The 27,728-nt window shown below is 43.2% G+C and overlaps 3 protein-coding genes across 9 annotated transcripts; 2 read left to right on the top strand and 1 right to left on the bottom strand.

Annotated features, from left to right (window-relative positions):
* Positions 1 to 1,006: 1,006 nt before the first annotated feature.
* On the bottom strand, positions 1,007 to 12,801 carry LOC108920988 (bromodomain-containing protein 1-like). 7 transcript variants are annotated; one of them, XM_018730162.2, is made up of 13 exons: positions 12,509 to 12,801; positions 9,539 to 10,923; positions 9,045 to 9,198; positions 8,537 to 8,668; positions 7,851 to 7,979; positions 7,024 to 7,336; positions 6,018 to 6,323; positions 5,147 to 5,641; positions 4,701 to 4,827; positions 4,381 to 4,514; positions 3,633 to 3,742; positions 2,665 to 2,819; positions 1,007 to 2,356 (listed from the first exon to the last, which is right to left on the bottom strand). In XM_018730162.2, exons 2-13 carry the CDS (start codon positions 10,900 to 10,902, stop codon positions 2,173 to 2,175), a joined length of 3,603 nt encoding a protein of 1,200 aa, XP_018585678.1. In that variant the 5' UTR covers positions 10,903 to 10,923; positions 12,509 to 12,801; the 3' UTR covers positions 1,007 to 2,172. The 7 variants fall into 7 exon arrangements, 5 of the variants coding, with proteins under 5 accessions (XP_018585678.1, XP_018585677.1, XP_018585679.1 ...); XM_018730161.2 differs by having other exon boundaries at positions 9,539 to 10,920; XM_018730163.2 differs by having other exon boundaries at positions 4,381 to 4,511; positions 9,539 to 10,920.
* A 631-nt stretch (positions 12,802 to 13,432) lies between these two features.
* zbed4 (zinc finger, BED-type containing 4) lies at positions 13,433 to 20,869 on the top strand. Its single transcript, XM_029247106.1, has 2 exons — positions 13,433 to 13,777; positions 16,305 to 20,869. Exon 2 carries the CDS (start codon positions 16,534 to 16,536, stop codon positions 20,293 to 20,295), a length of 3,762 nt encoding a protein of 1,253 aa, XP_029102939.1. The 5' UTR covers positions 13,433 to 13,777; positions 16,305 to 16,533; the 3' UTR covers positions 20,296 to 20,869.
* Positions 20,870 to 21,492: 623 nt separating this feature from the next.
* Positions 21,493 to 27,195, top strand: LOC108920974 (cysteine-rich with EGF-like domain protein 2). Its single transcript, XM_018730138.2, is given in 11 exon segments — positions 21,493 to 21,852; positions 22,502 to 22,584; positions 23,175 to 23,282; positions 23,487 to 23,506; positions 23,509 to 23,577; positions 23,673 to 23,849; positions 23,935 to 24,036; positions 24,121 to 24,204; positions 24,588 to 24,683; positions 25,058 to 25,198; positions 26,822 to 27,195. Coding segments are annotated over 11 exon segments (1,098 nt in total). The 5' UTR covers positions 21,493 to 21,714; the 3' UTR covers positions 26,902 to 27,195.
* The last annotated feature ends 533 nt before the right edge of the window (positions 27,196 to 27,728 follow it).

The following is a 27,728-nucleotide window of genomic DNA, read 5'->3' as shown; positions in this document are numbered from 1 at the left end:
AGGTCCCAGTCGAACTGAAGTCCCCTTCCATAGGTGCCATCCTCACCACACTCAAGGTGATATACTACTTCAGTGTGGAAAATAATGCGTCCGCAGGCCCCAGTCACCATTGAGACTCACCTGCTGGCTTCCGACGGGCAATTTCACAAACCCCAGCAAGCGAAGGAGGCCAAAAGCTAATTAGGATGCTGTGGTCCAAACAAACTCATTTGATCAAGCTGATGTATGAGATTGATCTTCACGCTTGAGTTTCTTCCTGTCACTGTATGATATTAACCACACCTACCAAAATTAGCATACGACTGTGTATAACGGAGAAGGGAGAAATCTAGTCTCATAAATTAGCCGCAAATGGAAAACTTCCAAACAAAAACAGGGCAGCGCGAAGACTAACACTGGACCATTGGGTAAATTAACTGCAGATTATTTCAGCTATTTACAGTGAAAATACTGAAAAGGTTAATGTCTTACATACCCTGGATCATATGAAAGTCCATCACAAGACAAAAATCTATCACAATGTGAAATGAGACCAATAGAAATGGAACTACAGAGCAAAGACACAGGTCAAAATGACGTACTGACTAGGTAAGGACCTCAGGCTTATGTATACATTAAGGCAACAGTACAGTTAAGACAAAAGTTTATCAGTTCAAGACTGTCATATATCTGAACTCTCTCAAGTGCACAGTATGAGTCTATCATGGTAAGATCTGGAAATGTAAGTGTACCTGTCTTACAAAGCCCTTTAGAGCTCATCTATCTCCCATGTTACATCGCCTGGCTTTTGAATACGTGCAAACTGCAGTACAACACTGCCACCTAGAGGTCCGGTCAGAACTTTGGTGCACTTTGAGCTCCACATCTTACCTGAAATATCATGCATTACCAATGAGATATTTATAAATTACACAAAATAACTTACTACACAGATGTATTTGTCAAAATGTTTCACATTTTTATAAGCAAGAAAGAGCTTATCAGTCAGTACTGAGTTAGACAAATGGCTCTAGGACAAATGCCTACTGCACAGCAACCTACTGTAAATGATTTATCCTCTTTATTTTCAGTGTATTTATATAAAATAAAAAAAGAAAAAACCCACTAGGCCATACCAGGACCAATGAACTAATGTGGGATTCAAAAAAAGAAAACCAATGGTATGCAACATACCATTAAAATAAAGCCTTGAAAATTTACCCACTGCTACCCAGGCCCAACTAAACACGTTCCATAGCTCAACCATCAACAATTACAGGTTATGACATACACACTGTTAATTATAATTTAAAAAAGAAAAATATCACAAAAAATAGGCTCTTAGTGTACCACTATTACAATTTCTCTGGATATAAAGTAATGCATATACATTTTTTCCCCCCCATCACTACACCCCCTGCTGCTTACAAGAAACAGATGCACCACTAACATCTTTAATACAGGTCCCAGTAACCAAGTGAAATAAAACCAGTAAAAGGAAGGAGATGCTCTACTGTTTATGCAATACTTTTCATATTACACAAATCAAAAGTAGAAAAACCAGGGGGGGGGGATCTGGGCAGCAGGTTTTTTTTGGTTTTCATGAGAATGACCACGCACTTCCGGTATTAAAATCACCTAACAGTTCCCCTGTGAAGTATACAGATAGAGATATACACATTTATATAAATATATACAAGCAGAAACATACTAAAATTCATATAAAAACATTTTGTTTAAAAAAAAAACACACACACAAATTAATGCCAGGTGAGAAGCTTATGGAGTTTCAACATCAATAACTTAAGAAATGAACAAATGAAAACCTTGAAATACTTTCAATGCAGTATTAGCCCTATTGGAGTCATTCAACAACTACAACTGTACAGCTTTTGTAGCACCAATGTATAAATATTAAGAAAAGTAATGTACAATGTGCATAAAAAAATCTACAGAAATAAGTTAGTGTCAGGCAATATACAGGTATTTACACTTAAATAAGCAACTGAAAACAGATCAGAGTGGATGGACCGGGAGGAACAACCATCAGAGTTCTGGGTACAGCAACTGCATCCCGGAGCACAGAAAAGCAGAGAAACTCTTGCACATTCATCAAGTAACAGTCTGAGATGGGTGGGGAACAGGAAGGAGCGCAGCATGCGATCGAGGAAAGCCAACGAGCACCAGGCAGTCTCAGTCAACATCACTCAAGTCGCTGACGGGCTCATCTTGGACGCGGCGCAGGTGGTTCATGGCACGGCTGAAGGCCGTCTGCACAGCCTTTCGGATGCTGGAGGTGCGGCCTTCCATCATTTTGATCTTGTCGATAGTTTTGTCAACTCCCAGAGGAACCATCTTAGATTTAGGAAGCCATTGCCTGGTGAAACCAAAGCCTACAGTTAAGATTCAACATAACACTAATATTAAGGGGAACTGCAGGAAATGCATATCAGCCTTGGCTCACAACTCAGAGCACAAAGAACAAAACCAAAATAAATGCTGTCCATGAATTTTAAAGATGCATAAATTCAATGTTAGACAGGACACCACAATCAAGTCAAATATAGAATGCTGTGTCAAAAGCAAATAAATAAATAATAAGAAGCACTCAGTTCATTACAGGGTATATAACCCCCTGCCTGACTGTAGCAGTAGAATTTATAACACTGTAAGCAGTTAGCTTACCAGCTGCGCTTGTTGTCGAAGAAGAGCACGAGGAAGAGTTTCTCTCCGGACCTGTACTGCATCTGCTCGCCGATCCGCAGCACGTCCATGGGGGGCGTTGGGATGGCAACCCCATTGTGATGGCAGCCCCCCCGGGGCACCTTGGGGTCCATTATCTGCATTAGATAGAGACTCTGAATTTGATGGCCAAATTCACATTTTTGCTAAGGGAGGCACATGTGAAGACATGCTGAAAAAGCTAGAATGGAGGACAGCTCATCTACAAGACACAAACAAACACAGAAACAAAAACAAACAAAAGATACTGAAGCTGGAGGTCAGCCAGGCTTGAGGCTTCTGCACAGGGTCATCAGACAAAGTCACTGCTTAAGCATATACAAAAAGACCTATACCTAAACACTACACCTAAAACATTTTCACTGACATCCTCTTAAACATGTAACTTACAGCAGGTGGTTAATATGGTTATGAATGTTTTCATACATTGAATGAAATCCGTCAATTAGATATTGCACAACAGAACTGTTGTGTAATTAAAAGCACAGAATACACAAAATAAGTACAGAACATTAAGCAACTTACTGAGACATATTATATTCCCCTTTTCTAACAATGACTTTTATATAAATAAATCAATCAATCAGAACCGAGGACAAGTAGGAAAAGCCTTAAATGACATGCGAGTAAAGGTCACTGCCATTGTCACTTGCGGATTGGGCTGCAGACAGATCAGTGGTTAATGTGACGTATCCCTCTGAGCTGAGCTGAACTGAAAGGAGCGACGGGTCCCAGTGCCACACTAACAGACCGCACTGCGCCCAACAGTCTCCCGGCACCGTCAAAGCATTCGCATGGACGCACATCTCACAACAGCTGGAGGCATAGCAGGCACAGATGGACGAGCGGGGTGGGGTGTGCGAATGAGGAAAAAAAGACGCTCAGTCTCATACACACATGCACACACTCACCAAGGCAGGGTAGGAGGGATATCCACTACATTTTGCCCAAACTAGTTTTAGAGGTTCCAGTACAACTGTTGCAGCGCTAGCGGGCATCCAAATATTGCTGTTGCCAACTTCTACGGAAGCAGGAATAACGACAATCAAGTTATGAGGGGATTCACTGCAAATACAGAGGAAAACACTCCCAAAGCCATGCTTATAGTGACAGAGCAATACAACACATGAGACATGGTCAGTCAACAATTAAAATATCAGATCAACACATTGTATACATGTGACAGCCCATCCAAACATGTAATATAAACATTTTAATTTTAATGTGATTTGGAGGGGAAAAAACAGATAACTAGAGAAAAGTCAAAGGCTAAATATTCATCTTCCGGTGAGGAATGCAGTGGCTGTCCCTTATGAATTATCCACAGGAAGCTAAAATACCTAGCTCAGAGAGCGCAAAGGGGAAGCAAATGTTTCCTTTAGCCATATTATCTCAGTTCACCACAACAAATGGGCCGCACAGTTAGAAGGACAGCTGACTTCAACACAACACCTTTCTTGTAGCAACTCAGCGCATTACATTGCACCTGCCCTGTGTCAAGCCACGGCTAGCCCTCTGCACTACACACTCAGGTTATTTGAAAATAAATAAATAAATATCGGACATATGCAAGAATTGATGCATCATTTCCACATGCCCCTCAACCTCCTGGAAACATATGGGGGAGGGGAGGGGGGGGGGTGAAAACAAGAAACTTACCAGCTGCGATCCTGGCAGCTTTGGCATAATTCCCAGTTTCGATGCAGGCTATCAGTTCGTTTTTGTTGTCCACAGTGCTCCTCCGCACCAGCGCTGGTTTGCCCTTCCCACACTTTGGAAGGCTTGTACTGCTGCTGGAGAACAAACGCTTTAGTGAGTCCAGAGGCAGCCTCACAGTGCATTTGCTTTGCTGGTGCTTTTATCTTATTTTTACCCATTTTCATAGCAGAATACTTTCACGCCCACCCTTTGCAAGCATACAAGAGAAGTTCCCCCACAGGACATGAACAGACAACAGTGAAATTCACTCAAAGGTGTACCTGGTGCTACACAGCAGGCTGCCACTGGAGGAGATGCTGGACTCTGAGGCGCACCTACGTCGGGGCTCCAGCTGCCTGCTGGGACTGAGCTCTTTCTCCTGGTCGACGACAAAGCCGTTAGAGAGTCCTGGAGGTGTGAGAGAGAAGCATCAGAGCAGGCCGCGTCTGCAGCTGCACTTCCTACCAAGCACCCGTTGTCACCCATGAAAACGGGACAATAAGAGACAAAATTTATCCAAAACACGTATATAAAATAACATCCTTTCATCATGTTCTCCTCAGTGTCAATCACTGGAGGCCATTCAACACCAACTCCACAAGAAGTAAAATTTTCAGTAAAACATTTTTAAGGCTTTGACAGCACTTCAAATTCTGCACGTGCCATTCGCTGATGTGCTTCCGTAACCTGGGGCGGTATCCAACTTGCACTGCAGGCCACAGCTCACCTGCATCAAAGCGTTTCACAGGGGATGGCTCCTCGTCCTCCGTGTCTCCACTAGCGCTGCGAGACCTCTTCCGAGGCTGCAGGAGGGTCTCCAGCCTGGGAAGGACCACTGACAAGATGGTCTTGGTCCCCAGCTGCGGGCAACCAGCTTCTGCATCGCCCGCTTTGACTGGTTTCTGCGGACTCATGCTTTTAGATTTCCGAAAGAGCACTGAGGTCCGCCGGTTGACATTGCCAACAGGTTCAGCCAGTGTGGGCGTGGTCACCATGCTGGAGTCCCCATTGGTCAGTGGTAGCTCAGAGGAGTGTCCATTTAACATCTCACTGGAAACTGGAGTACTGTGTTTCTCACTATCAAACTTGGGCCGCTTTGGACATTTGCTGTCAGGACCTGGTTCGATGGGTTTCAGCGTGGGTGGCTCTGAACTTCCATCCGAATTCACGGCTGGAGGTAACAAGTCCGAAGGCTCTAGCTTTGGTGGCAGCGACTTGTCCCCTGTAAAACAAAACGATGCAAGAAAAGTAATTCACTGCATCAAAACAAAGCTCCGTAGCTTTTGCCTGACAGGTATTCATTTGTGTGTCCAGGAGGACGCAAAACAGTAATCCTACTGAATCCTAAAGGACTTTCATCAGAGTGGACCAAGAAAGTGTAATGATCAGAAATTTCTTTTTATAGTCTTGTAGAGCATTTCAGCACAGTAAGCCCATTACAGTGAGGGGCATTGAGGGTCAGCCTGGGGTCATTAACCTTAACTGGGAAGCAGAGACAAGCGGTACTAAATGAGCCATTGACAGGAATAAAGGAAGGCAGCACTAAGTGATGTAAAACTGCGACACTATTAGCACAGGTGTGCCGAAGAGTCCCGCACCGTCTTCCTCTGGGATTTGGTCCGCAGGTCCTGCCTCCTCAACCCCCTCATCATCATCCTCCTCCTCCTCCTCCTCCTCCTCCTCCGCCACAGTAGAGCAGCTTGGCTCGGAGGACGTTGCAGGTGTCTGCCGCAGGCTCATCTCATTCCGCACATCACTGATGGTCTTCTTCAGCAGCTTCAGCCTCTTGCTGCGGGAGGGACTTGACTTCATAGCGCTTGTCAAGTCGAGCTTCTCCAGCAGTTGCTTCAGCTGCTCGTCCAGCGACATGTGTTCCCGGTTGGCTGGATTCAGCAGCCAGTCCACTGCAAGAGAGCCAGGATTCTTCTCAGAGAGGTCAAATGGGGAAAGAATCCCATTGGCAGTGCACATGGCAAAGACAAAGCAACTGGCACACACACCCTCCCTGCCATTTCTGCATGTCAGCAAATCCTTGTAAGCCACACACTTTATAAAAAAATAAAAATAAAAAAAAAAAAAACTTTAAATAAAATGTGTTTGCTTGTCCCTACAGCAAATTAAATTATAGTTTTAAAAGATTTCAGCAGCAGCACCACATCAGCTATTCAAGTACACTATGAAGACAATTAATCAGATCCCCTCAGTTTCACTCTCTTTACAATTTTGTATTTTAAATAATCTCCACTCACGTCCACTTATTTTGGACACAAATTTTAGTGCATTCTCTAACAAAAACTTTTCACAAGAGTGAGTTACAATGTGAAGGTAGTTACAACAATTCTACATGTTTATACAGCAGTGCAAGTTTTTTTTTTTAATTTAGTGTATCAGTCCCGAGTAGTATATTGTTCAAGGTTACTACAGCAGACTTTGACCTCTTCCCTCCAACTGTAAGACAGTAGTTCTCAGACACTGATAAAACCATTATGCAAAATACAAAAGGAATGCCCCAGAGGTACATGCATTTATTTTATTAAAATAAAAAAAAAAAAAAAAAAATTGCACCCCCTATGTAAAGGCTTGATTCTGAGACTTCTGACTGACCATCATCCCAGGAGAACGGGGGAGGGGGCTCCAGCTTCGGCACTTCAGACAGGTGCATCCCACTGGCGTAATCAAACCCGATACGCTCTGCATGGCGACGAGCCTTCCTGAGCATAGCTCCGCCTTGGTCTCGCAGGCGTACCGCTGCCCGGTAGAAGATGGTGTCCTTGGCATTGTATTTCATGCAATTGGCCACAATGAGGTCAAAGTCAGCCTCAAACTCATCCAGGTCCCTGTAGCCCTGAGTGTTGATGCGCTTGCGCATTGTGGAAAAGTCCATCGGGTGCTGGATGTGGTCCAGGTAGTCAGGGACCTAGGATATGGTAAAACCCACACATAGCAAGGCATATCCCCATAATCCATGTCTGAAAACAAGCTTCCACTGTCAGTCATGTAGGAGGATATACCATAAGACTAACATGTTTGATATAATACGTTCTTAAATAAAAATCAATTCGTTGCTGAACTGACACTTATCACAGAGTGACAGAATCTAGACCACTTATACAGCAGGGTATTTCGATCATTATAAACAGTTTGTTCCATACACATTTAAAATCTACGGGATGCTTCAGAAATGTTCAGCTGGTAGTGTACTGCTTAGGCTTCCCTGCCCACAAAAGACCCAGGTTGTCCCAGCTCCTACTGTAGTATCTAGGTACTTATCCTGAATTGCTCCAGTAAAAATTTTCCAACTAGGATAAATCATTTAAGTATAGAGAGGTGTCAGCTAAATTAATAAATGTAATTTATAATAAGCAGAAGTTTATGCACTTGGGTCACAGGTCTCTGTCAATACTTATATGTTCTGGTGGAGCATAACTCACCTCCTTGAGGCTCACAGGCTGAGCAAAGATCCTGGCCTGGTCCTTCTCCTGGAACTGCTCCAAGATGGAACGCAGCAGGATGGTGAATGGGGTCAGCTGTACCTCCATGGCTGTCTGCTGGAGCTTCACCTGAGACAGAATAAAGAAGAGCACAGTTTGGCCACACACACCTTCCTTCTCCAAAAAGCTCACACCTCAGGGATTTGGCCGGATTGTTACATTTAAAAAGCCAACATACAAGAGCAAGTTAAAATGTATCTAGAAGAACGTTATAATTATTTTTTTAGGTACACTGGAAATACTTTCTGACTTACCCATGTCTGTTATTCCACGCAACAGCTCTACGTAAAATATAGATCAGGAATTGCATATACATTAAGACTAACCTCATGCAAAGTGAATTTGTAACTGTGCTTCTAGGAAAAGACTTCAGGGACATTATTACAGAACTTGTTCTCAATTAACTCAGCTGGTTGACAAGGGTTAATAACATTAATGAACACTGAGTTTACCAGCTTAATTTTTTTTTTTTTTTTTTTTTTTTAAAAAGCAAACTGCAGCATTACCATTAAAAAGACTGCAGGCAATACCTCATCTCATACTCCCCTAAGGGCAAATAAGATTTCCAGGGAAAACCCTGTTACTGTTTAAGACCCACAGCCCGGGTGATATGGGTGTGATACTACCTCCTCTCTCTTGAGCTTCTCCCGCTTGCGGATGAGCTCCAGCAGGAGGCGTGCCCGTTCCAGGTCATGCCGCAGGCGGTGCCATTCCTTCAGCTGCTCTTTCAGAGCTTGGCTCTCCTTCTCCTTTTCCTTCTGGAGAGGTAAACACATTCATCCACAGGACACAGTGATACATCAAACACAGTCAAGTGCAGGAAAGAGTTACGGTGATGCAGCAAAGGTTCTGGTACCTACTGATGCCTTGTAATATTCCATCACTAAGACAAACCCAGACAAAATAATCACTGCTAAAATATGCCTTGGCCTTTAATGATCAAATAATGAAGGTCCTTATAAATAATGAATGATGCAGCAAATACTAATACTACATATACAACCTGCCTTTAGCAACTGCAATACATGCTTCCTGAGGAACACATGCTGCCTAACAAAGACAGAAACACAATGGGCAAACATTAGACTGAGCATTCACAGGCAACACTGCTTTGGCTTGAACTGTGGAACTAACTGGTTGCGTTGTTCGAGTCTGCGGGTTGGACTGCAGCCTGCGGAGAAGGGGCAGCCCGTTCCTTGACTGCCTCTTCAGAGTCCAGTAGCTCACCACCCGCTCAAAAAACACCTTCTTCTTCTGGATAGACACCTGATTCAAGATTGTGTTTAATCTAAGCACAAAAGGAACAATATTATCAGAGTTAACGACGGGACAGAGGAACACTTCTAACCACTTTTTGACTTTGTTGTCAGCCTTGAATAGAAATAACGTAGCTTTCTAATTCTGAAAGATTTCACAAATATTAAGCAGAATACATTTACATACAAATAAGGAATGGAAATAAGGTGTGATAAAGAAACATTTCACAAATTAACACATTTTTACTTTTTCCACTTTCGTTGTGGCTTTTAAAAATATATCAGATTAACAACAATGCATACTGAAAACCACCAAAGGAAAGAGCATACCAAATCCTATAAATCTGACCATATCTGAAGTAAGCGACTTACCTTTGGGGTGAAATAGCAGGCACAGACACTGCTGGAATGGCTGATAAAGTCTCAGATGCTGCTTTCTTACTCTTCTTCTTTTTCTTTGGGCTCTTTTTCAACCCCAGCTTTCCACTGATCTTGGACCCTTTCTGACAGAGTCCATTTTTTGGTTTGGCTTCGTCGTAGATGACAAGAGGCCTCCTGACACAGCCAGGAGGTGTGTGCGTGTCGCAGTAGGCTGTCTTTTTGACTGAGAAGGTAGTGGTGCCCGAGTCTGTGACCTCCTTCACAGGCTCCATTTTCATGTAAAGGCCTGACTTCTGCGCACAGCTCACATGGAAGGCTGTGTAGCAGTTGGCTCGATGGCACTGGATGCAGGCACCCATACCCTTCTCCTTGCAGAGGTAGCAGGTGAGCTTCCAGCGGGCTGCAGGGATGTTCTTCACTCCATCTATGGGCTCAATGAAGACAGTGTTGGCAAAGCCCACCTCAGGCACCCACAGGGCACAGACAACATGACCCCAGCGGTCATCCTCCGTCTTCTTGAGGGCCCCTCCTTTGTTGGGGCAGAAGATGCAGTTGGCAGGCTGCGTGGGCGCCTGTAGGCAGTGGCGGCAAAGCCATTGACCCTCAGGGACATAAGGTACACCGTAGCACTCCTGGTGGACCGCTAGGTTGCACATGTCACAAAAGAGGATGACATTGCTGTTCTGAGACTCACCATCCATGCAGATGCAGCAGACAGCATCCTCATCTATGAGTGACTGTGGGTCCGTCAGGCCCTGGCTCTCAAGAAATGACTCCTTCTCCAATCGATCCACAAGAAACTCAAACACATTCTGTGACACGGGGCTGAAGCCATCACTCCTCCTTTTCTCATTGACCAAGTCTAGCCAGGCGTAGTCCTCCTCATCCATGTCGTATTCAACCTCTTCGTCCAACTCCTCCGGTGTCTTCTCCACGTAGGTGTAGTAGGTGGGTGGTCTACGAGGCACCACAGGAAGGTTGTATTCCACAGTGCGTATCTTGGGCTCCTTCAGCGTACTTGCCGGTGCCTGTGTACCCTGTGTAGCAGTGAGTGCCGCGTTCTTCTTCTGCTGGTTGTTCTTCAGCCGAATGGACCGCACCAGGACCTGCTGTGGCTTTTCATTGTTCTCCTTGTTGCTGTTGCACTCAATGATCTCCTGGGCAGTGGCATCGTCATCAGAAATTATCTCAAGCTTGTCAAAGATGCTGATCCTGTGTACGCGCCCGTCAATCTCCAGGTCAACCATACGCTGTGCCTGTGCATATGTAAGGGTTTCCCGATTTGGCGACGGTTTTATAGGAGAAGCTGGGCGCTGTATCGTTGATGGCCGAGGATGTTTTGCTTTTCTCTTCATTTTGAACAGCTACAAAATCTGCTGGACAGAAATTTATATCTTAAGGTACAGTCCCATATAATATGAATCTAACAAAATAAATTCTGAAAAAATGATTAAAGATACATAAAGTCCTTTTTACATTTTTTTATTTTTGTAAAATTGTTGTTCTTTAAATAAGCTGTGACTACAAGAAGAAGAAAAAAAAAAAAAAAAAAAAAAAAAAAAAAAAAAAAAACACACCATATGCCACAAGATCCAACGACTGTTGTGAGGCAACTAAAACAAGAAATCTAAGGGAAATAGATACCAGCAATAAACATTCCAACAATGACTGAAAAACAAAACACAAAAATTTATATTTTAAAAAAACAGAAGAAAATTAATTTCCAAGCTGCTAAAAAAATATAATTTAACAGCAAGCTGCAGTTCTTTTTCTCTCTGCCTAGATCTGAATAAGTCAATCCCATCAAATATTTTTATCTGTTTTTCATGCGACTCGCTTAGCAGCTGCAATGACTCTATAGTAACAAAAAGCAACAGGTGCTTCAGCCACAGGAGCATAGCATATGTCATCCATTTAAGAACACCTGCATGTCACCAAAGGGATTAAAATTCAAGACATGAGGACAGTGAGAAGTGTAGTGTTTACACCTGTTGTCTTGCAACCTGAAGCTTGCTTTGAATCCCACTCTGTTGTAGTATCATTGATCAAAGTACCTTATCCTGGAAAAAAAAGGACTTAGCTGTTTAAATGGGTAAATTATTATATAAATATAACAGTATACTGTTATACGCATCTTAGCGCCGTATGTCACTTTGCAGAAAGTATCAGCTAAATGAACAGAAATAATATTTATTTTTATTTCCGGTCAACTGCTCCGCTGTCCATTCATTCGGGTTTCCCGTGGCAACGGCTGCTGTGCGCAGCGACGCAGAAGAAGCGGTCAGGACGTCGTACGTCAACGACCCAGGAAAAACAGAGAGGACGTCGTACGTCAACGACGTAGCTCCGTCCTGTCAACTGTAACACTTCTTCGACAAAATCACTGGAGCGCTATAATCCCGTGGGCAGCGGCGAGCTGCTGATTCCACTTTCATGCATTAACGCGCTTTATTTTGATAAAACTACCTAGGGAAACCAAATAAACCTTCAGTTTAGGACAAAACAACTGGTGTGCGTTTGCAGAAACGTGGGGTAGAAGCCCTTTCTTGCCTATTTCTGTTTGCCCTAACTAGTTCATAAACACTTGTGCCGAGCCGGGTCCGGCTCGAATCAATGGGACGCACTCACATAGTAGGAGAGTGTGTGTCAGAATCTGACAGATTGATTTTGTTGACAGCCGGCAGCCCAAAACCGGACGGACTGTGCAGTGTGCTATTGTGCTATTGTAGAGAGGGAAGAGCGAGCTGCCCAGGCAACAGGACACTCACTCCCGAGATAATAAAACAAGGGAAAAGCAAACATGGCGTCGAACACAGAAGAAACCTAGTCGCTACAAAAAGAACAGCCGGGTGCGCTTTTGTTTGCCCCTCCGCATGCCAACACCCGCGTTTATGTACACTCGGGTGTTGTCTCTATCAGTTTCAGTTCCAAGACTCACAAATAAGGTAATGGTGGACATACCCCGCACTTTGCAGGCTTCGCTGCAGACCACAGCAGCGCTGAAGGAAGCAATGGCGACGAGGCCCGTAATTCCGCACGGTCTTCTCATCCAACGCGGGCGCCGCTCGAGCGTTCGGCAGTACGAGCGAGCTGTAAGCAGGATGTGTTCACAGTGAACACTGGGATTCGGAGTGTGTGTTTATTCTCGTCATAAAACTGTTTTTTAATATAAAAAACACATTCCGTAGACAGAAATGTCTTCACTTTCATAACGATCAGCCACTGCCTCGAGCTTCTCTCTCCCCCCCAGCAACAATGCGGTTGCACCGGAGAGGGAGGTCCCGCCCTCCACGTACGGCGTCATGACGTAACGACATTGGGAAGTGACTTTAAAAATCAGTTTCGAGAACCGCGTACGCTCAAAAATTAGTATGAACCTCGGTTGAACGCAAGGTTTGCTGTTGCAAACTTAATCAGAATTGGTGCGTTCTGATTGTAGACTTTGTTTTAATTAAACCTATTTAGATAAAATAATCTTAGCAAAATCACCTCTAAATACTAATTACCGGATCTATACAGATTACAGCAATACGCCTAGTTTGATTACATCAACTGGGTATAATAGGAAATAACTTGATTTTTAATGTACTATTAAATGGGTTTACTGCATGTAATACTGTTACAATAGATTTGTTGTCTCAATGGCTACGGAATCACGCAATGCAGCAGTACTACCAAACTTCTGAGATGTTAGAGCAAGTTATTACATTTGTAGGACTGACTCGGTGGAATTAAAGATCCCTTGCCTCACCCGTAATGGCGCTTCCCCGCCCCTGAGAGAGACCCTCAGGTCAAGAAACCCCGTACATAAGGTCTAATTTAAAGCACACACACGGACAAGGTAAAACACAAGTTATCGGTGTGTGTTTATCTGCATGTTACACTAATAAGCACTATACTCGAATATTGAGAACATCGAGTGCATGCATCTACTGTATTTAACACGTTCCGCTGATTCCTGAACAAGATAAACAGCTGCTTCCACTGAACGCAGTGAGGACACTGTTTTGTTTTCCTTTTCATTACAATGTCGCCATTTTGGAATCACTTAAAGACCGTGACGTCAAAGAAGCGCGTTTCTTCCGCCCCGAACTGCGCGTAACTGCAGCTTCTGCATGTTAGACGGACAGAACAAAAGCGCTGCTACTGATCCCTCACATCGAGTGCATACAATCTATATTTAACCATTTGGTTGCCGACACGGACCGAAATAAAGCTCAGAGCCGCCAGGTACGTGTGTTATTATACTTGTCAAAGTAACCTGGACGGGTTAAATGTTTAATGGTACAACAACTTAGGAGGTGTTTTGGTCGATCCGGTTCTTCAAGTGTCCCCTCCTGTCTGCCAGGATGTGGTTCTGCTTCGCCGGCACCAGTTCTTGTGCGGCCTACCTGGCACCGCGTTCGCGATCAAACGCAAAATTTACCCTGATCTTTTTGCCTTGTTCTGGAGACTGAATGAACAAACTGCTGGGTGTGTGTGGTGCACTAAGAATGGCATGCCCCGCACACCCTGTGACAGCAAGGTACATTCATCATGTGATGGCAAGTAATTTCCTACCTCCATTTGCGCTTTAACTCCCTTAACTCGTGCCTGTACACTATTGTTATGAGTAGTTTCTAGAGAAAATCTAACAGACCGAGTACTATTGGATGTAATCAGAAAGTGCACTACGTGAAAATGTGTGCTCTATCATGTTATTTTTGTAAGCTCTACCTACTTCCTGTTAAAGGTAGAATTTGTGATAAACAAACAACATTTGAGGATGTCACAACCAGCTGTTGTCAGCGCTGAGCTGTGTGATGATGTCACTATTATGATTATTATCGTTGTTGCTTATGTTCTCATACAGTTCAGAAGTGGAAATGGTTAATCGTGAGTTTTACTCCAGAAATTCAAATTGGTCTCGTTTTGTCTTCGCATGAGTGTCGCCTCATTACAGTAAAAGTGACTAACTGCTCCTTTTTTTTTTTTATTTTTTTTTTAATTTATTATTGGGGAGCCCATGTTATTTTCATTTGTTCATGGTTACTCCGCGGTTTGTTTGTGTGTCTGCGCAGTATTTTACTTGCTGCTGAAATTCCCGGGCACAGATGTCACTCTCAGCTTGCAGTTACACCGGATGTTCCACGTGTTTGGCTCCACGTCGAACACACACAAACAAAGCCCCCGTTCGATCGCGCTTCTTGCAGTCAAACACGCATCTATCTAACCCCCCCACCAGGGAAGTCTGTCTGGCAGCAGAATATTCACAAGCTTCCATTTATAGACCATGCGTTTCATTTATTCATTCTTTAGACGCCTTTTTTTGCAAAGCGACGCGCATATGCGGTTAGCAAATCAGTGCCGTGATTATTATGAGTCGGGTGAGAAAATCCCGTAATCATCATCTTTGTTCACCTATAAAAACACAAATCAATCAAGAAAACTACCCCCCGCGCTAATTCATTAATGGAAATCCTTAGTGCGGTGAATTTTCCTTATTTTCACGCATAAAGACATACCGTTCGTTTCGGTTGTAATATCTGTGTTCCCGAGCCCCAAATTTCACACCATATTTATTTTTTTTCTGCTAAAATACCACCAAATCTCTTTAAAATGGATACTATTATTTGAATAGTTAACGTTTGTGAAAACACAATAACGAGGTAAAATAACAGGTTTCCCTTCATTACTCTATACTGCTGTATGGTGCTTTACTCGCTCCTTCAGGTTTTCTGTAGGTATTACCTACCGTACACTTAAATACAAAGAAAACTTGCATACATATTGTGATGGTAGTATCATAGAAAACTAATTTATTCCCCTTGTGGCATCTTCCACTAAAACTTAGCTGAGTGACAGTACAGTTCCATAATGATCTGATAGGGGGAGAAATTTTGGATGGAAATTGTGTGCCTGGGACTCACCTGCATAGGGTTCAGTCACATTCTGTTAGTTTCCATTCAGTCGGAGGGTCTGTGGTTCATGTCCCTTTTCGCTATGTAGTGTAATTAACCAAATTCATCAAAAGGGATGGGGAAACTGATTGGATTATGGAAAAAGGTTATAAAACCAAGTACCTACTTATTCATTTAGCCTTATCACACAATAATGGCCAGATGGGTCCATTTTGGTCTCATCAGACCATAGAACCTTCTTCCCCTTTGTTTCACAGCCTTTAATATAATCTCTGACAAACACTAGCCAGAATGTCACAAGGTTTATCAACAATGGCTGTCTTTTGCTACTGTCTAATAAAGCTGTGACTTGTGAACCACCCAGGCAACTGTCGTCGTATACACAGTCTCTTGTATCTCAGCCACATAAGACTGTTACTCCTCGAGTCTATGGTGCTGTGAAGTTTTTGAGGATTGCCTGCTCAAGAAGATTCACTGTTGTGCCAGATTTCCTTTTATGATTGATTCAACTGTACTCCAGGAGATATTCAGCCTCTTGGAAATGATTCTACATTCTTCCCCTGCATGGTGCTTTTCAAGAACCTTGTTAGAGACTTACTTAGAATATTTCTTCTTTCAAGATGTTGTTATTAGGAAACTGACTAAACAGGTATGGGAGTATTTTTCTGTTGATCAGTGTCAGAGAGAGTATATCAAATTCACTGTGATTCAATATTGTAAAACAAAGATGGAAAAAGTCAGAGGGGTGAAAGTTTTATAGGTACTCTGTGTGTCTATTACACTAATACTGTACCTGTTTATCTGGTAAATTTATGAATAATGTTTAACATTTTATTCCTCTATTTCCAACCTACCAGATTTCATGACATCCAGAAGCATTCCCATGATTCTTGAAACTGTTTCATCAATGGCAAAAATCCAGACTTCCTGGACTTATTTGCTAGAACATTGAAACAAAACCAACAATGGAGAGGGAAAGTAAAAGGAAACCAAACAATTTTCCTATGAATCTTCATTACTTGTCTGGCTGATTTATTTAAAAAAAAAAAAAAAAAAAAAAAAGCCTCTTTATCCAGGTCTGCTAACATGGACACTGAGGAAGGCCTCTCTCATGACAGTGATGAAGGAGGCCCAGACAAAACTAACAAGGAGAAAGAAGAAGAAAAGGGAATCTGTCTGAAAACTGAGGGTCAAGATGATTATGTGTTTAACTCACACAGCACTTCTTCTGAGACTGTGCCTGGAAAATATGGGCCCGGCTCCTCTAAAATACAGTTTAAGGAACTTCTGTCTTTGGCCTCCTCATCGAAGAGGTCATCAAGAGGCCAGATATCTCAGGGTAACAAAGGGGGTCCAGAGCTTCCAGCAGAAAGCGAACTGTCATGTGACCAGGATGTTTCCATGGCTTCTTTGGCCACTGTAAATGAGACCTTAAATACTGGATCTTTTTCACAAGATTCAGAAACCCAGCCCGAAGAAGCTGAAAAAAACATATCAATGAAACATGTGAGCTCAGTCCACAAGGGTATCGAAGATGAAGCTGTAGCCTATGGCAGCTCAATAGGCCATTATTTGACCACAAAAAATAAGGAATATGGATTGACTGGTACTCTTTATGATGTTGCAATGGATGCTGTAACACAAAGTCTGTCTTCTATGAGAAATGCTGCAAACCCTCGAAAAAAGTCTCCTGCTTGGAACCATTTTTTCATATCGCCTCGGGATAGTACCAAAGCAATATGTATGTACTGTGTGAAAGAGTTCAGTCGGGGGAAAAATGAGAAAGACCTTAGCACCAGTTGCTTGATGCGGCATGTAAGAAGGGCTCACCCCACTGCCCTCATGCACGACAGTGAATTCCCTTCCAGTAGCTTAACTAGCTCTTTTTCCCCATCTTTAATACCTCCCCCGGATTTGCCAAATAATAGGGCCTTGGCATCCAAAGTAGCTCCTGCTGCACAGAAAAGCACTTTGACCCCTGCCTCTTCTACTGATGGCCCTGATGTCCTATTCAAAGGCATTTCTTTAGTTACACCAAAATTAGAAAAGTGTGCCGAAAATAACTCCATGGCTTCCCCCACGCATTCCAGCCACAACCACAGTGAAGGTACTGCAGAAAGTCTTTCAGAGCCCATTGGCACCACCAGCAAAAACTCAAATTCTCGAAGAAGGTCAGCGGTATGGAAACACTTCTACTTATCTCCTGCAGACAGTTCAAAGGCAGTATGTGTGCATTGCATGAATGAATTCAGTCGGGGGAAAAATGGAAAAGACCTTGGAACTAGCTGCCTGATTCGTCATATGTGGCGGGCCCACAGAGACATTGTGATAGAAGAAAATAATCAGGGTTCTAGCATTCCACCACCATATACCACTCCACACACTGTTGTGTCACATTTTTCACAGCACGATACAGGAAAGATGATGAAAGAACCTCCTAAAATGTCCTGTTTTCCTGATGCACTGTTGGATGAAGAGTCCTTACATTTTAAGGAGAACGTGGATGCAAAAGAAGACTCAAATGAGGTGTCATATCAATCAGGACAAGAGTCTTCACTTGATATGTCATTTGGGTTGAAAGTATGCAAAGATTTGCCCCCAAGTTCATCACCTGATGACCTTTCAGAAGGCCCAAGCCTAACTGAAGACCTAAGTTCTGTTTTATGTCAGAACAAAACAATTATGAAAAAGTTGAAGGCAAAGGTCTGGCACCATTTCATGGTTTCCCCTGCTGACCAGATGAAAGCATTATGCCGTTATTGCCCATGTGTAATAAGCAAAGGGAAGAGTGGAGACTTTGGAACAAGCTGCCTGATGAGACATCTCATGAGACGACATCCTGATGTCCTCAGGGATCAAATCAGAAAGTATGATATGCCACTATCTCACTCGCCACATGCTACTCTCACTGCTGCAGAAGCACAGTCATCCAAAGTGAGCGCCAGACCGACTAACAGGAATACAAAGAGATTGCCTGTGACTAGCAAAAAGACTTCAAAGCTGTGGAATCATTTCTCTTTTTCTGCTTCAGATCCTACTAAGGTTGTATGTTTGCACTGTAACCGCACCATAAGCAGAGGGAAAAAGGCAACAAATCTTGGCACCAGTTGCTTGTTTAGACACATTCAAAGGTTTCATGGGCATGTACTTGAAAGTAATGGCAGCAACTCATGTGTTGTGTCCTCCAGTGAAATTAAAGAAAAACAAGAAGTCACTGATACTTCTTCAATTGAAGAAAATAATGAAAAGTTTGATGAGTTCCACCCAATTGCTAGAAAAATCACCAAACTTGTTGCAGAAATGCTCGTGCTAGATCTTCAGCCTTCGGCCCTGGTGGAGAATGTTGGCCTGAACAGATTATTGGAGTACTTACAACCACAATATTCATTACCCTCTTCTTCATTCTTCAGGAACAACGCCATACCAGAAATGTATGAAAGAGTGAAGGAGGTTGTGATCACACACATGAAAGAGGCTGAAAACAACATTGTCCATTTTACTACCAGCATCTGGATCAGCAGCCAGACTCGTGAATATCTTACTTTAACAGCACATTGGGTGACTTACAACTCTTATGTGCAACCTCAGGGCCAGGACTTCCACTGCTCTGCCCTTCTCAGCATTTCTCAGATTGACTGTGATTATAACATGGTAAATATTGAGAAGCATCTTGAGTACCTCTGGGGCACATGGATCTGTTCTTCAGGTCTGAAAATTGGATTCATTGTAACAGACAATGAAAGCCTTGGGAAGACACTGGACAACAGCAATCACACAGTTGTGCACTGTTTTGAGCATTCCATTGACCTCATTGTAACAGAAGCCCTAAAGAGTCAAAGGATGGTTCAGAATCTGCTAAGCATTGCCAGAAAGATTTGCGAGCGCATTTATCGTTCAGCAAAAGCAAAGGAGAAGCTAGTAGAGCTACAAAAAGTTTACGGCCTACCTGAGAATCCGTTGCTTCAGGATATCCCTTCCAAATGGAAAACATCTTTGTACATGCTTGAACGTTTGCTAGAACAAAAGAAAGCAATTGATGAAATGTCGGTAGAGTGCGGTTTCAGGGAAATGATCAGCTGTGACCAGTGGGAAGTGTTGCACTCTGTTTGTAGTGCTTTGAAACCCTTTGAGGTGGCCTGCAGAGAAATGAGTAATCGGACTGCTACCCTTGGCCAAGTGATACCGCTCATTCATATCCTTAACCGAAAGATAGATATGCTCTTTGATGAAACCGTTGGCATTGACAACATGGTGAAGTCTCTGAAGGAAGCCATGGCAAGCCGAATGTCCTCCATACTTTGTGACCCAAGATACATGTGGGCCACAATGCTGGACCCTCGCTACAAGACCTCTCTGTTCACAGAGGAGGAGGCGCAGCAATGCAAGCAGGACCTCATCCAGGAACTTGAGGCGTCATTATCTACCTCAGCTGAGACCAAGGGTTTGCCTTCCAACGGATGTAGTGAAGTCCCTGATCCTGCCTCCAACAGGGATCTTGGTAACAATGACAACTTCTGGGCTCTCATGGACAACATCAGGAACAAGATTAAGAAAGAGGAACAACCTAAGTCTTCTGAGCTGGCTGTGCTGGAGTACCTAGAGGAAGATATACTTGATCAAAGCTGTGATCCCCTGGAATATTGGAATCTGAAGAAGTTTCTGTGGCCAGTCCTTGCCAAAGTCGCTGTCCGCTATGTGGGCTGCCCTCCTAGCACTGTTCCAGCAGAGATGCTGTTCAACACAACCAGTACAAACTGTTCCCTGACTCAACTGAGGCCATTGCTGGAAAATATGGAGGAACTTGTCTTTTTAAAGTTCAACCTTCCATTGGTATGCTTTCAGTACTGAAAACGAGAGATGATTTGAATGTTTCGGGGCCATGTCACAGACCCTTACCTGTCCCGTTTTAGAACAGGGTTAGAGATCTCTACGACCTGTGCCCCAGTGCTGACAATTTCACTTCAGCTAAGTGAATTTGCCCCATCTTTTAACAAGACAGATATTTAATGAACAACACTGTTCTGTGTGTACTACTGTTTAAGAATATAGCCAGATAAAGACATGGATAATTGTAGACGGGGCTAAATATACAATGGTTTGTTATTTTTATTACTGTTCAATGTCTTCTCTCTGTGCCTTATGAAAACTATTTCAGGTCAAAATGCTGTAATACAAGACTTTGTTTGGCTAGGTCAGGTCAGCCTTTAATTTTCAGTGATTTGTCATAGTAGAATCTCTTATGGAAAATGCTGTGAATGCAAAGATATTTATAAAAGTTATTTATTTCATTGTAAAATTGTTTCATGGTACAGTCAGGTGAAAAGTTTTTTACTGTGATAAGTTTCTTAAATGATGCTGTATTTCTTATTGGCAAACTTTTTGAATATAATTTTCTCTTAAGCACAATCAAAATAGACTTCTGAGAGTTTGAATTATGGGTCATTGTTTTACTGATAATTAGCTGATAAATGAGTGTCAGTCACCATTTTTAAATAACTGTAAGCATTGGGACTACAGCTATATTGGTAATAAAATTTAAAAAACAAACAAAAAAAAGCTTTTCCCCGTATTTTTATGGATAATGGTGGTTTTCCCCGGCATCATTCTACATGAATCAGGACGGTAAAATGTACATCATCAAATAAATACTCCAAAATGCGATCACTGATGTAAGTTCGTTAACACCTCCGATCTGAGATCAGTTGCACCCATAATGCCTGCACGCCGGTATTACTAACATTTACACAGTTGACATGTTTGTCCAAGGAGACTTACAATGATAAGATTTACCCATGTATACAGTAGGATGTTATCCAGACTGCTTCTCAAACCGGGAGCCTTAAGGTTATAAGCGCCGCGACACTAAACTCCTTCGATTGCGATCCCTTTATTTTTTTTAAGGCGAATCGCCTCATTCCGTCGCGCTTCATGAACTCAAAGTCATTTTTACGTCATTAGGCGCGCGGCAACGCTCCATTGGCTGTCGGCGTGACTGCGGGCCTGCCAGCCAATAATATCGAGCCACAGCAGGAAGAAGGCGACCTACGTGGAAATCTGAGCGGAAAACCGAAGCGCTGCCGTTTGTGAACATACATTTGCATGAAAAGCCGCAAACCGGGCGGGATGAAGCTGAACTTCAGATTCATAGCTGTAAACGCATAAGCATATTGTGAGACTGCCAGTTTGAAATACACTGGAGCCTTCGCACGGTTGTCGGCGTATGAATGAAAGGGAAGGGGCTCCGCTGCGCCGCCGGTCCTGCCGAGAATGCGGTGGGGGGGACTGGGAGCTGCGCTCTCTCTCCTCTGCCTGCTCACTTTGATCGTCCGCTGTCCGAAAACCGACTCAGCAGATTTAAAGGAGTCGTGTTCGACGTGTAAACAAATCACTGACAACTTCGCCAAGGTAAGCTGGCAGGACCCCACAGTTTACTTCTCGTTCCTGGGCTGGAGCATCTCGTGTGGGTTCGGACCCAACCACCCATTTCCAGCTGAAGTGGCATGATAATTTGCCAAATTTTAATAGATCAGATGCTTCACCTTTGCAAAGTGAGAGTGCCAGTTAGGATTTCTTATTCTTAACATTACATTTATTGAATGGCAGGTTACAATGTTAAGGTTATAGTTATTTACCCATTTAACACAGTTTGGTAATTTTACTGGAGTAATTACTTTGGGGTGCGGTGGCGCAGTGGGTTGGACCACGGTCCTCTTGTTCAGTGGGTCTGGGGTTCGAGTCCCGCTTGGGGTGCCTTGCGACGGACTGGCGTCCCGTCCTGGGTGTGTCCCCTCCCCCTCCGGCCTTACGCCCTGTGTTGCCGGGTAGGCTCCGGTTCCCCGTGACCCCGTGTGGGACAAGCGGTTCTGAAAATGTGTGTGTGTGTGTAATTACTTTGCTCAAGGGTACTACAGCTAGAGGTGAGATTCGAACCAGCATCCTTTGGGTCCAAAGGCAGCAGCTCTAACCACTTGGCTACCAGTTGAGTGGTTACACTTAATGATAACAATTAGCAATAACATATTTCAAAGTAAGTGTGATTCTTTTGTCCCATCAGGGGTTTGAGAGAACAGCTAAGAAAAATTTTGGAGGTGGAAACACTGCGTGGGAGGAGAGGAAACTGTCTAAATATGAGACAAGGTAGGATTTAGAAGACATTGAAACAGATGGCCTGCCTACATGTGAGGCGTTGTGCTGTTCACTAGAATAAAAATCATGCTGGTAGTGGTGGGCAAGTGTGTGCACTTTAAATTCTTACAAATATACATTGAAATGATGACTTAGTGATGACTTGATGACTTTGTTTGTCTTGCCATGGTCATATTTGTCCTGTAACATAATAAGAAACATAAGTATTCAACTCACTATTAATGTGCTAACAGTCATATACTGTTAAGATTTATTTTTGCTTATGTATATTCAGCAAATATGTAGCTTCTGAAGTAATAATTAATGTCACAGCTAGGAGATAGTGTTACTTCTAAAGCTGACACTTTTCAGTTGGAATGTCCTCAGTTCCAAATTCTGCTCCACTCTTGAGAAAAGTACTTGAATTGATACTGTTAAAAAAAAGGTATGTATGTATATACCTATTACCCAAGTATTGTAAGTTGCTTAATATACAGTGCAGTTGCCTTGGACAATGGCTTCACATAATTAATAAACTACTTTATTGGGGAGGGCTCTGGCAAACAACTAACAATTTTCTTTTATTTGCAATGTTCAATCAGTGAGATTCGCCTGATGGAGATTGTGGAGGGCTTGTGTGACAGCAGCTTTGAATGTAATCATATGGTAGAGGAGCATGAGGACCGTCTGGAGACTTGGTGGTTCAAGAGGTGAGCTCACAACTATCCATGTGAAATCACGCTGATGAAACAACCCACCACACCTGTTATCACATGACAGGAACAATAAAGCTCTGCTTCTGTATGTTTTTACCATCTCATTTTACTGGATTTTGAGGAATGACTTGCAAGAATACGAAGGTAGTAAACACGTAAGGCCCTGGCTCTGTGTATGATTATTCTGTTTTCTTCCAGGAAAACAAAGTATCCTGATCTTTTAAATGGTTCTGCATTGAAAGCATTAAAGTGTGCTGCCCCAATGGCACATTTGGACCTGACTGCAATGGTAAATGTTTGACCCAACTAAGACCAGCGCGGCTGATGATGCATACATTGGGTGTGAAGGCTGTTGAGTGTGAGGTGGTGTTATTATTCCCGCAGCATGTATTGGAGGCTCTGAGAGGCCATGCCATGGCAACGGTGTGTGCAATGGCGATGGAACCAGGACAGGTGATGGTAGGTGCAGCTGTAACCATGGCTACCAGGGAGCGCTCTGCCTGGAGTGCGTAGATGGATATTTCAGCGAGGAGAGGAACGACACATTCTCCCAGTGCACAGGTAAACCACTTATGGATGCACCCTGCAGAACCTGGGGGTAGGTCCACCTACAACTGAAGCTGATTTTTGTGCTTCTTCTTTGCAGAGTGCCATCCTGCTTGTGAAATATGTACCGGTCCTACCAGTCACCACTGCAAGAAGTGTAAACCTGGCTGGGAACAGGATAAGGAGGAGGCAGCGTGTAACGGTGAGCCGCACTGGCTGAGTGGGTAAGGGGTTGACGCTTTCAGCAATCAGCAGTGACATCCTTCCTGTTTGTCTGGTTGCACAGATGTGGATGAGTGCTCCAGAGAACCCCCGCCATGCAAGGGAGATCAGTACTGTCTCAACACTGAGGGGTCGTACTTGTGCAAGGGTAAGCAGATGGGCTAAGATGGAGTTTGTGTTTCTGTGTTTAGGTTTTAAATGTGGAGCAATAAACAGAATCGCATAAACAGCAGCTCATCTTTAAAAGGGGGCAAAACTACATCTGATTAATTTCTTTAAGTTCTGATTTTGCGCAAAATAATTGTTGCATCATACTTACGAAATGTCTTTCACATGTTATGACAAATTTTCTCTGGACATTTTTGGGTTAATTCTCTTTTTAGTTTCTTTTGACGTGCCTCTGAAATGTGGAACCTGCTGCAAAAGTAATTAATGAAATCTTTCTCTCTGCCTCTGCTTTGCTCTCATAAACTTTCTGCCTTCGCCACTGTCTACACACACACACACACACACACATGCACGGTGAGCCAGTCTGTGACAAGGCATGCTCTGGCTGCAGGGGGGAGGGCCCTGATCACTGTTTAACCTGCGCAGATGGATACAGCAATGAGGGTGGCACCTGCACAGGTAAGCAGTTGAAACGAGGCCAGTTGAATGTGTATATTTAATTTTTTTTCTCATGTAACCCTCATTGATTAAGTTGATGTTGCTGTAGAAAAATATAATTTCTCAAATGTTCATTTGCATTTTTTGTTTCATGTTACTGCATCCTTTTACTAACTCCGCTTTTATAGCTCACAGATACTGGTGCTGGGGGCATGTGAAACCAACTGGTCAAAAGTAGCTAAAGCCCCATCGCGGTTGCTGTTCTATACTTCGGTTCAGTTGCTTCAGTGAACATCTTGCTACATAAAAAGTGCTGTTAAGTGTCTTATACGGTTTTTGTTCGCAGGTAGCTTTCTTCTCCTGTAGTTACTGACACAACTCCTTTCTCCGGGCAGATGTTGACGAGTGTGAGCTTTCAGAGTCTCCGTGCTCCTTAGAACACCAGCAGTGCGTGAACAGCCAGGGCAGCTACCGGTGCCTCTGTGCCGCTGGCTTTCAGGATCGGGATGGAGTCTGCGTGTTGCCGCCTGTTAATGGTGAGCGCAGTGCAGGCAGGTCAAATGGAAGCGTCATGTAAACCTGTTTACTGCTTTGAAAGAGCTGTCACCAGCAGTGCTCCTCGCCGATTCATATGAAGAGTCATCGTAATAATTCAGAGTTTGTTTTGAGATGAAATATCACAAAAAACAAAGTTTTAATGTCCCATTTGTGTTTAAGTAAAATGAAAGGATTGGTGGGAGAGCTGTTAGTAATGTTGGGGTTAGGCCTGCTGCCTTGGGATTTGAAGCTTGTAGGTTCAATTCCCACCTTCAGCTGTAGCACCCTTAACCAAGGTTCTTGTCCTAAACTGCTCCAGTAAAATTACCCAGCTGTATAAATGAGTAAATAATAGTAAGTAGTTTAATATTGTCACTTTGAGAAAAAGCATCATCTAAGCTAGTAAATGTAAGGCTCTGGACACTTTTGAAAACTACTGTAATGGACTACATCTAAAAGAAATTTACAGTAAATATTAGCATTTTAAAATTACACCACTAAGAACAACATAATTGATCTATTATCAATGTCCATTTCAGGCTTATGATGGTCTGGAGCCTATTCCAGATGCATACGATGTGAGGCAGGATGCACCCTGGATAGGACACCAATCCATCAGAGGGCAGTCTCTCTCTCTATCACACACCCAGTATTGGCAATTCAGAATCACCATTCACTCAGGCACATGTATTTGGACTCTTTGAGGATGACAGAGCACTGGGAGAAAACCCACATAAACTTAACATGGTATAACATGGGTGGCACAGTGGGTTTGGCCAGGTCCTGCTCTGTGGTGGGTCTGGGGTTTGAGTCCCACTTGGGGTGCTTTGCAATGACCTGGTGTCCCATCCTGGTTGTGTCCCCTCCCCCTCCACTCTTACATTTACATTTATTCGCTTAGCAGATGCTTTTGTCCAAAGCGACTTACAGTGGATACTATGTAGTGTTACTAGCCCCCACACCTTATTCACCAAGGTGACTACACTGTTAGATACACTACTTACAAGGGGTTACTCATCCATCCCTCAGTGAAACATACTCGCTCCGTGACACATTAGGGCGGAACCTGAACAGCATGTCTTTGGACTGGGGGGGAAACCCACACGGAGACGGGGAGAACATGCAAACTCCACACAGACTGAGCAAGGATCAAACCCACGTTCTCTTGCACCGCCCAGGCGCTGTGAGACAGCAGTGCTACTCACTGTGCCCCTGTGCCGCCCGTCTTGCGCCCTGTGTTGCCGGGTTAGGCTCCGGCTCACTGCGACCCCGCTTGGGACAAGCGATTTCAGACAGTGTGTGTGGTATAACAGGGAAACTCCATGCAGCCTGAGCTAGATTTTAACCTGTGTTCATACCCAGAGCTCTGAGGCACCTTCTGTACCACTGTACTGCCCAAGACTAAAACAATAAAAAAAGACAAAATAATAAATAAACAAATAATGAAGATATAAGATAGAGCATGCACATTTATTTTGAAAATATGGGTCTTAAGCCTGGATTTAAAGGTGTCCAGAACAGTTATGATATTCAATAATAAATCATACTCTACATACGAGAAAAGTGTGTGGAGTCATTTCAGAAGTGACTTCCTAGATAATGTGATCTCCTTTGTTTTTCAGAGGAAGATCCTGAAGTGTCTAACCCTGAATCCATGGACCCCCCAGCGGAGAGGCTCTCAGATGAACATGAGGATCTGTGATACCTGATGGATACCTGATGGAGGGCTTTGAGAGGATCACCTAGATAACACCTATAGGGACTTAAACCATTGTCCCATGTACTATTGTATTTCTTTATTTCTACTGTCAAGGGTCAACTACTTTCTGCTCATAATTTTACATTTTCATTTGTGTTTGGTTACCTTCAGTAGTTTAAGACCAACCTTAATACCTCTGAAACATGGACAGCTGTCAGGATGTAAGAAGTTGAGCAATGTTTTGTAAGAGATAAAATGATTAAAGCAATGATTTCACAGTGAATTTAGACTGATTTTTGCTTTTAATTCATTATTAGTACCGTTCGATGGCATTTTCTGAATGTAAAATTTTTCAAATAAGGAACTGACCATTCAGAATTGCTCATGTTTAATTACTTTGCCGAGACATTTTAAAAGTAAAATTTCACAATGCAGTTTAGTGGTTATATTTATCAGTGTAGTTCTTTTCTCATCGGTGTAAATAGGGTTGCTCATCTTTCAGATGTTGTGATGAAATTCGGAAGGAATTGCATCATCAGCTTAGGGTAAATGTGGACAAAAGCACAAACTCAACAATAATGTTCATGAAATGGGCTTTTCACTGGTGCCAGTTCCCGCATCCACAGGCCTCAAGTGGTTTGAGTAGCATGACAACACTGTCATCTGTGTAGTGTGGTAATCACAGTCACCAGATCTCAACTCAGCAGAGTGCTTATAGGTCCTCGTGCGGTGTCTACATTTTTCCCTACGATCATCAGTACATCAAATGACTCCACTTCCAGACACTTGTAAAATCTATGTCTAGGTGCAGTTCTGTTTCTTCATGTTGG

The sequence above is a fragment of the Scleropages formosus genome, chromosome 21, assembly GCF_900964775.1.
Source record: "Scleropages formosus chromosome 21, fSclFor1.1, whole genome shotgun sequence".
NCBI lineage: Eukaryota > Metazoa > Chordata > Actinopteri > Osteoglossiformes > Osteoglossidae > Scleropages > Scleropages formosus.
This window is presented reverse-complemented; position numbering and strand designations above follow the sequence as displayed.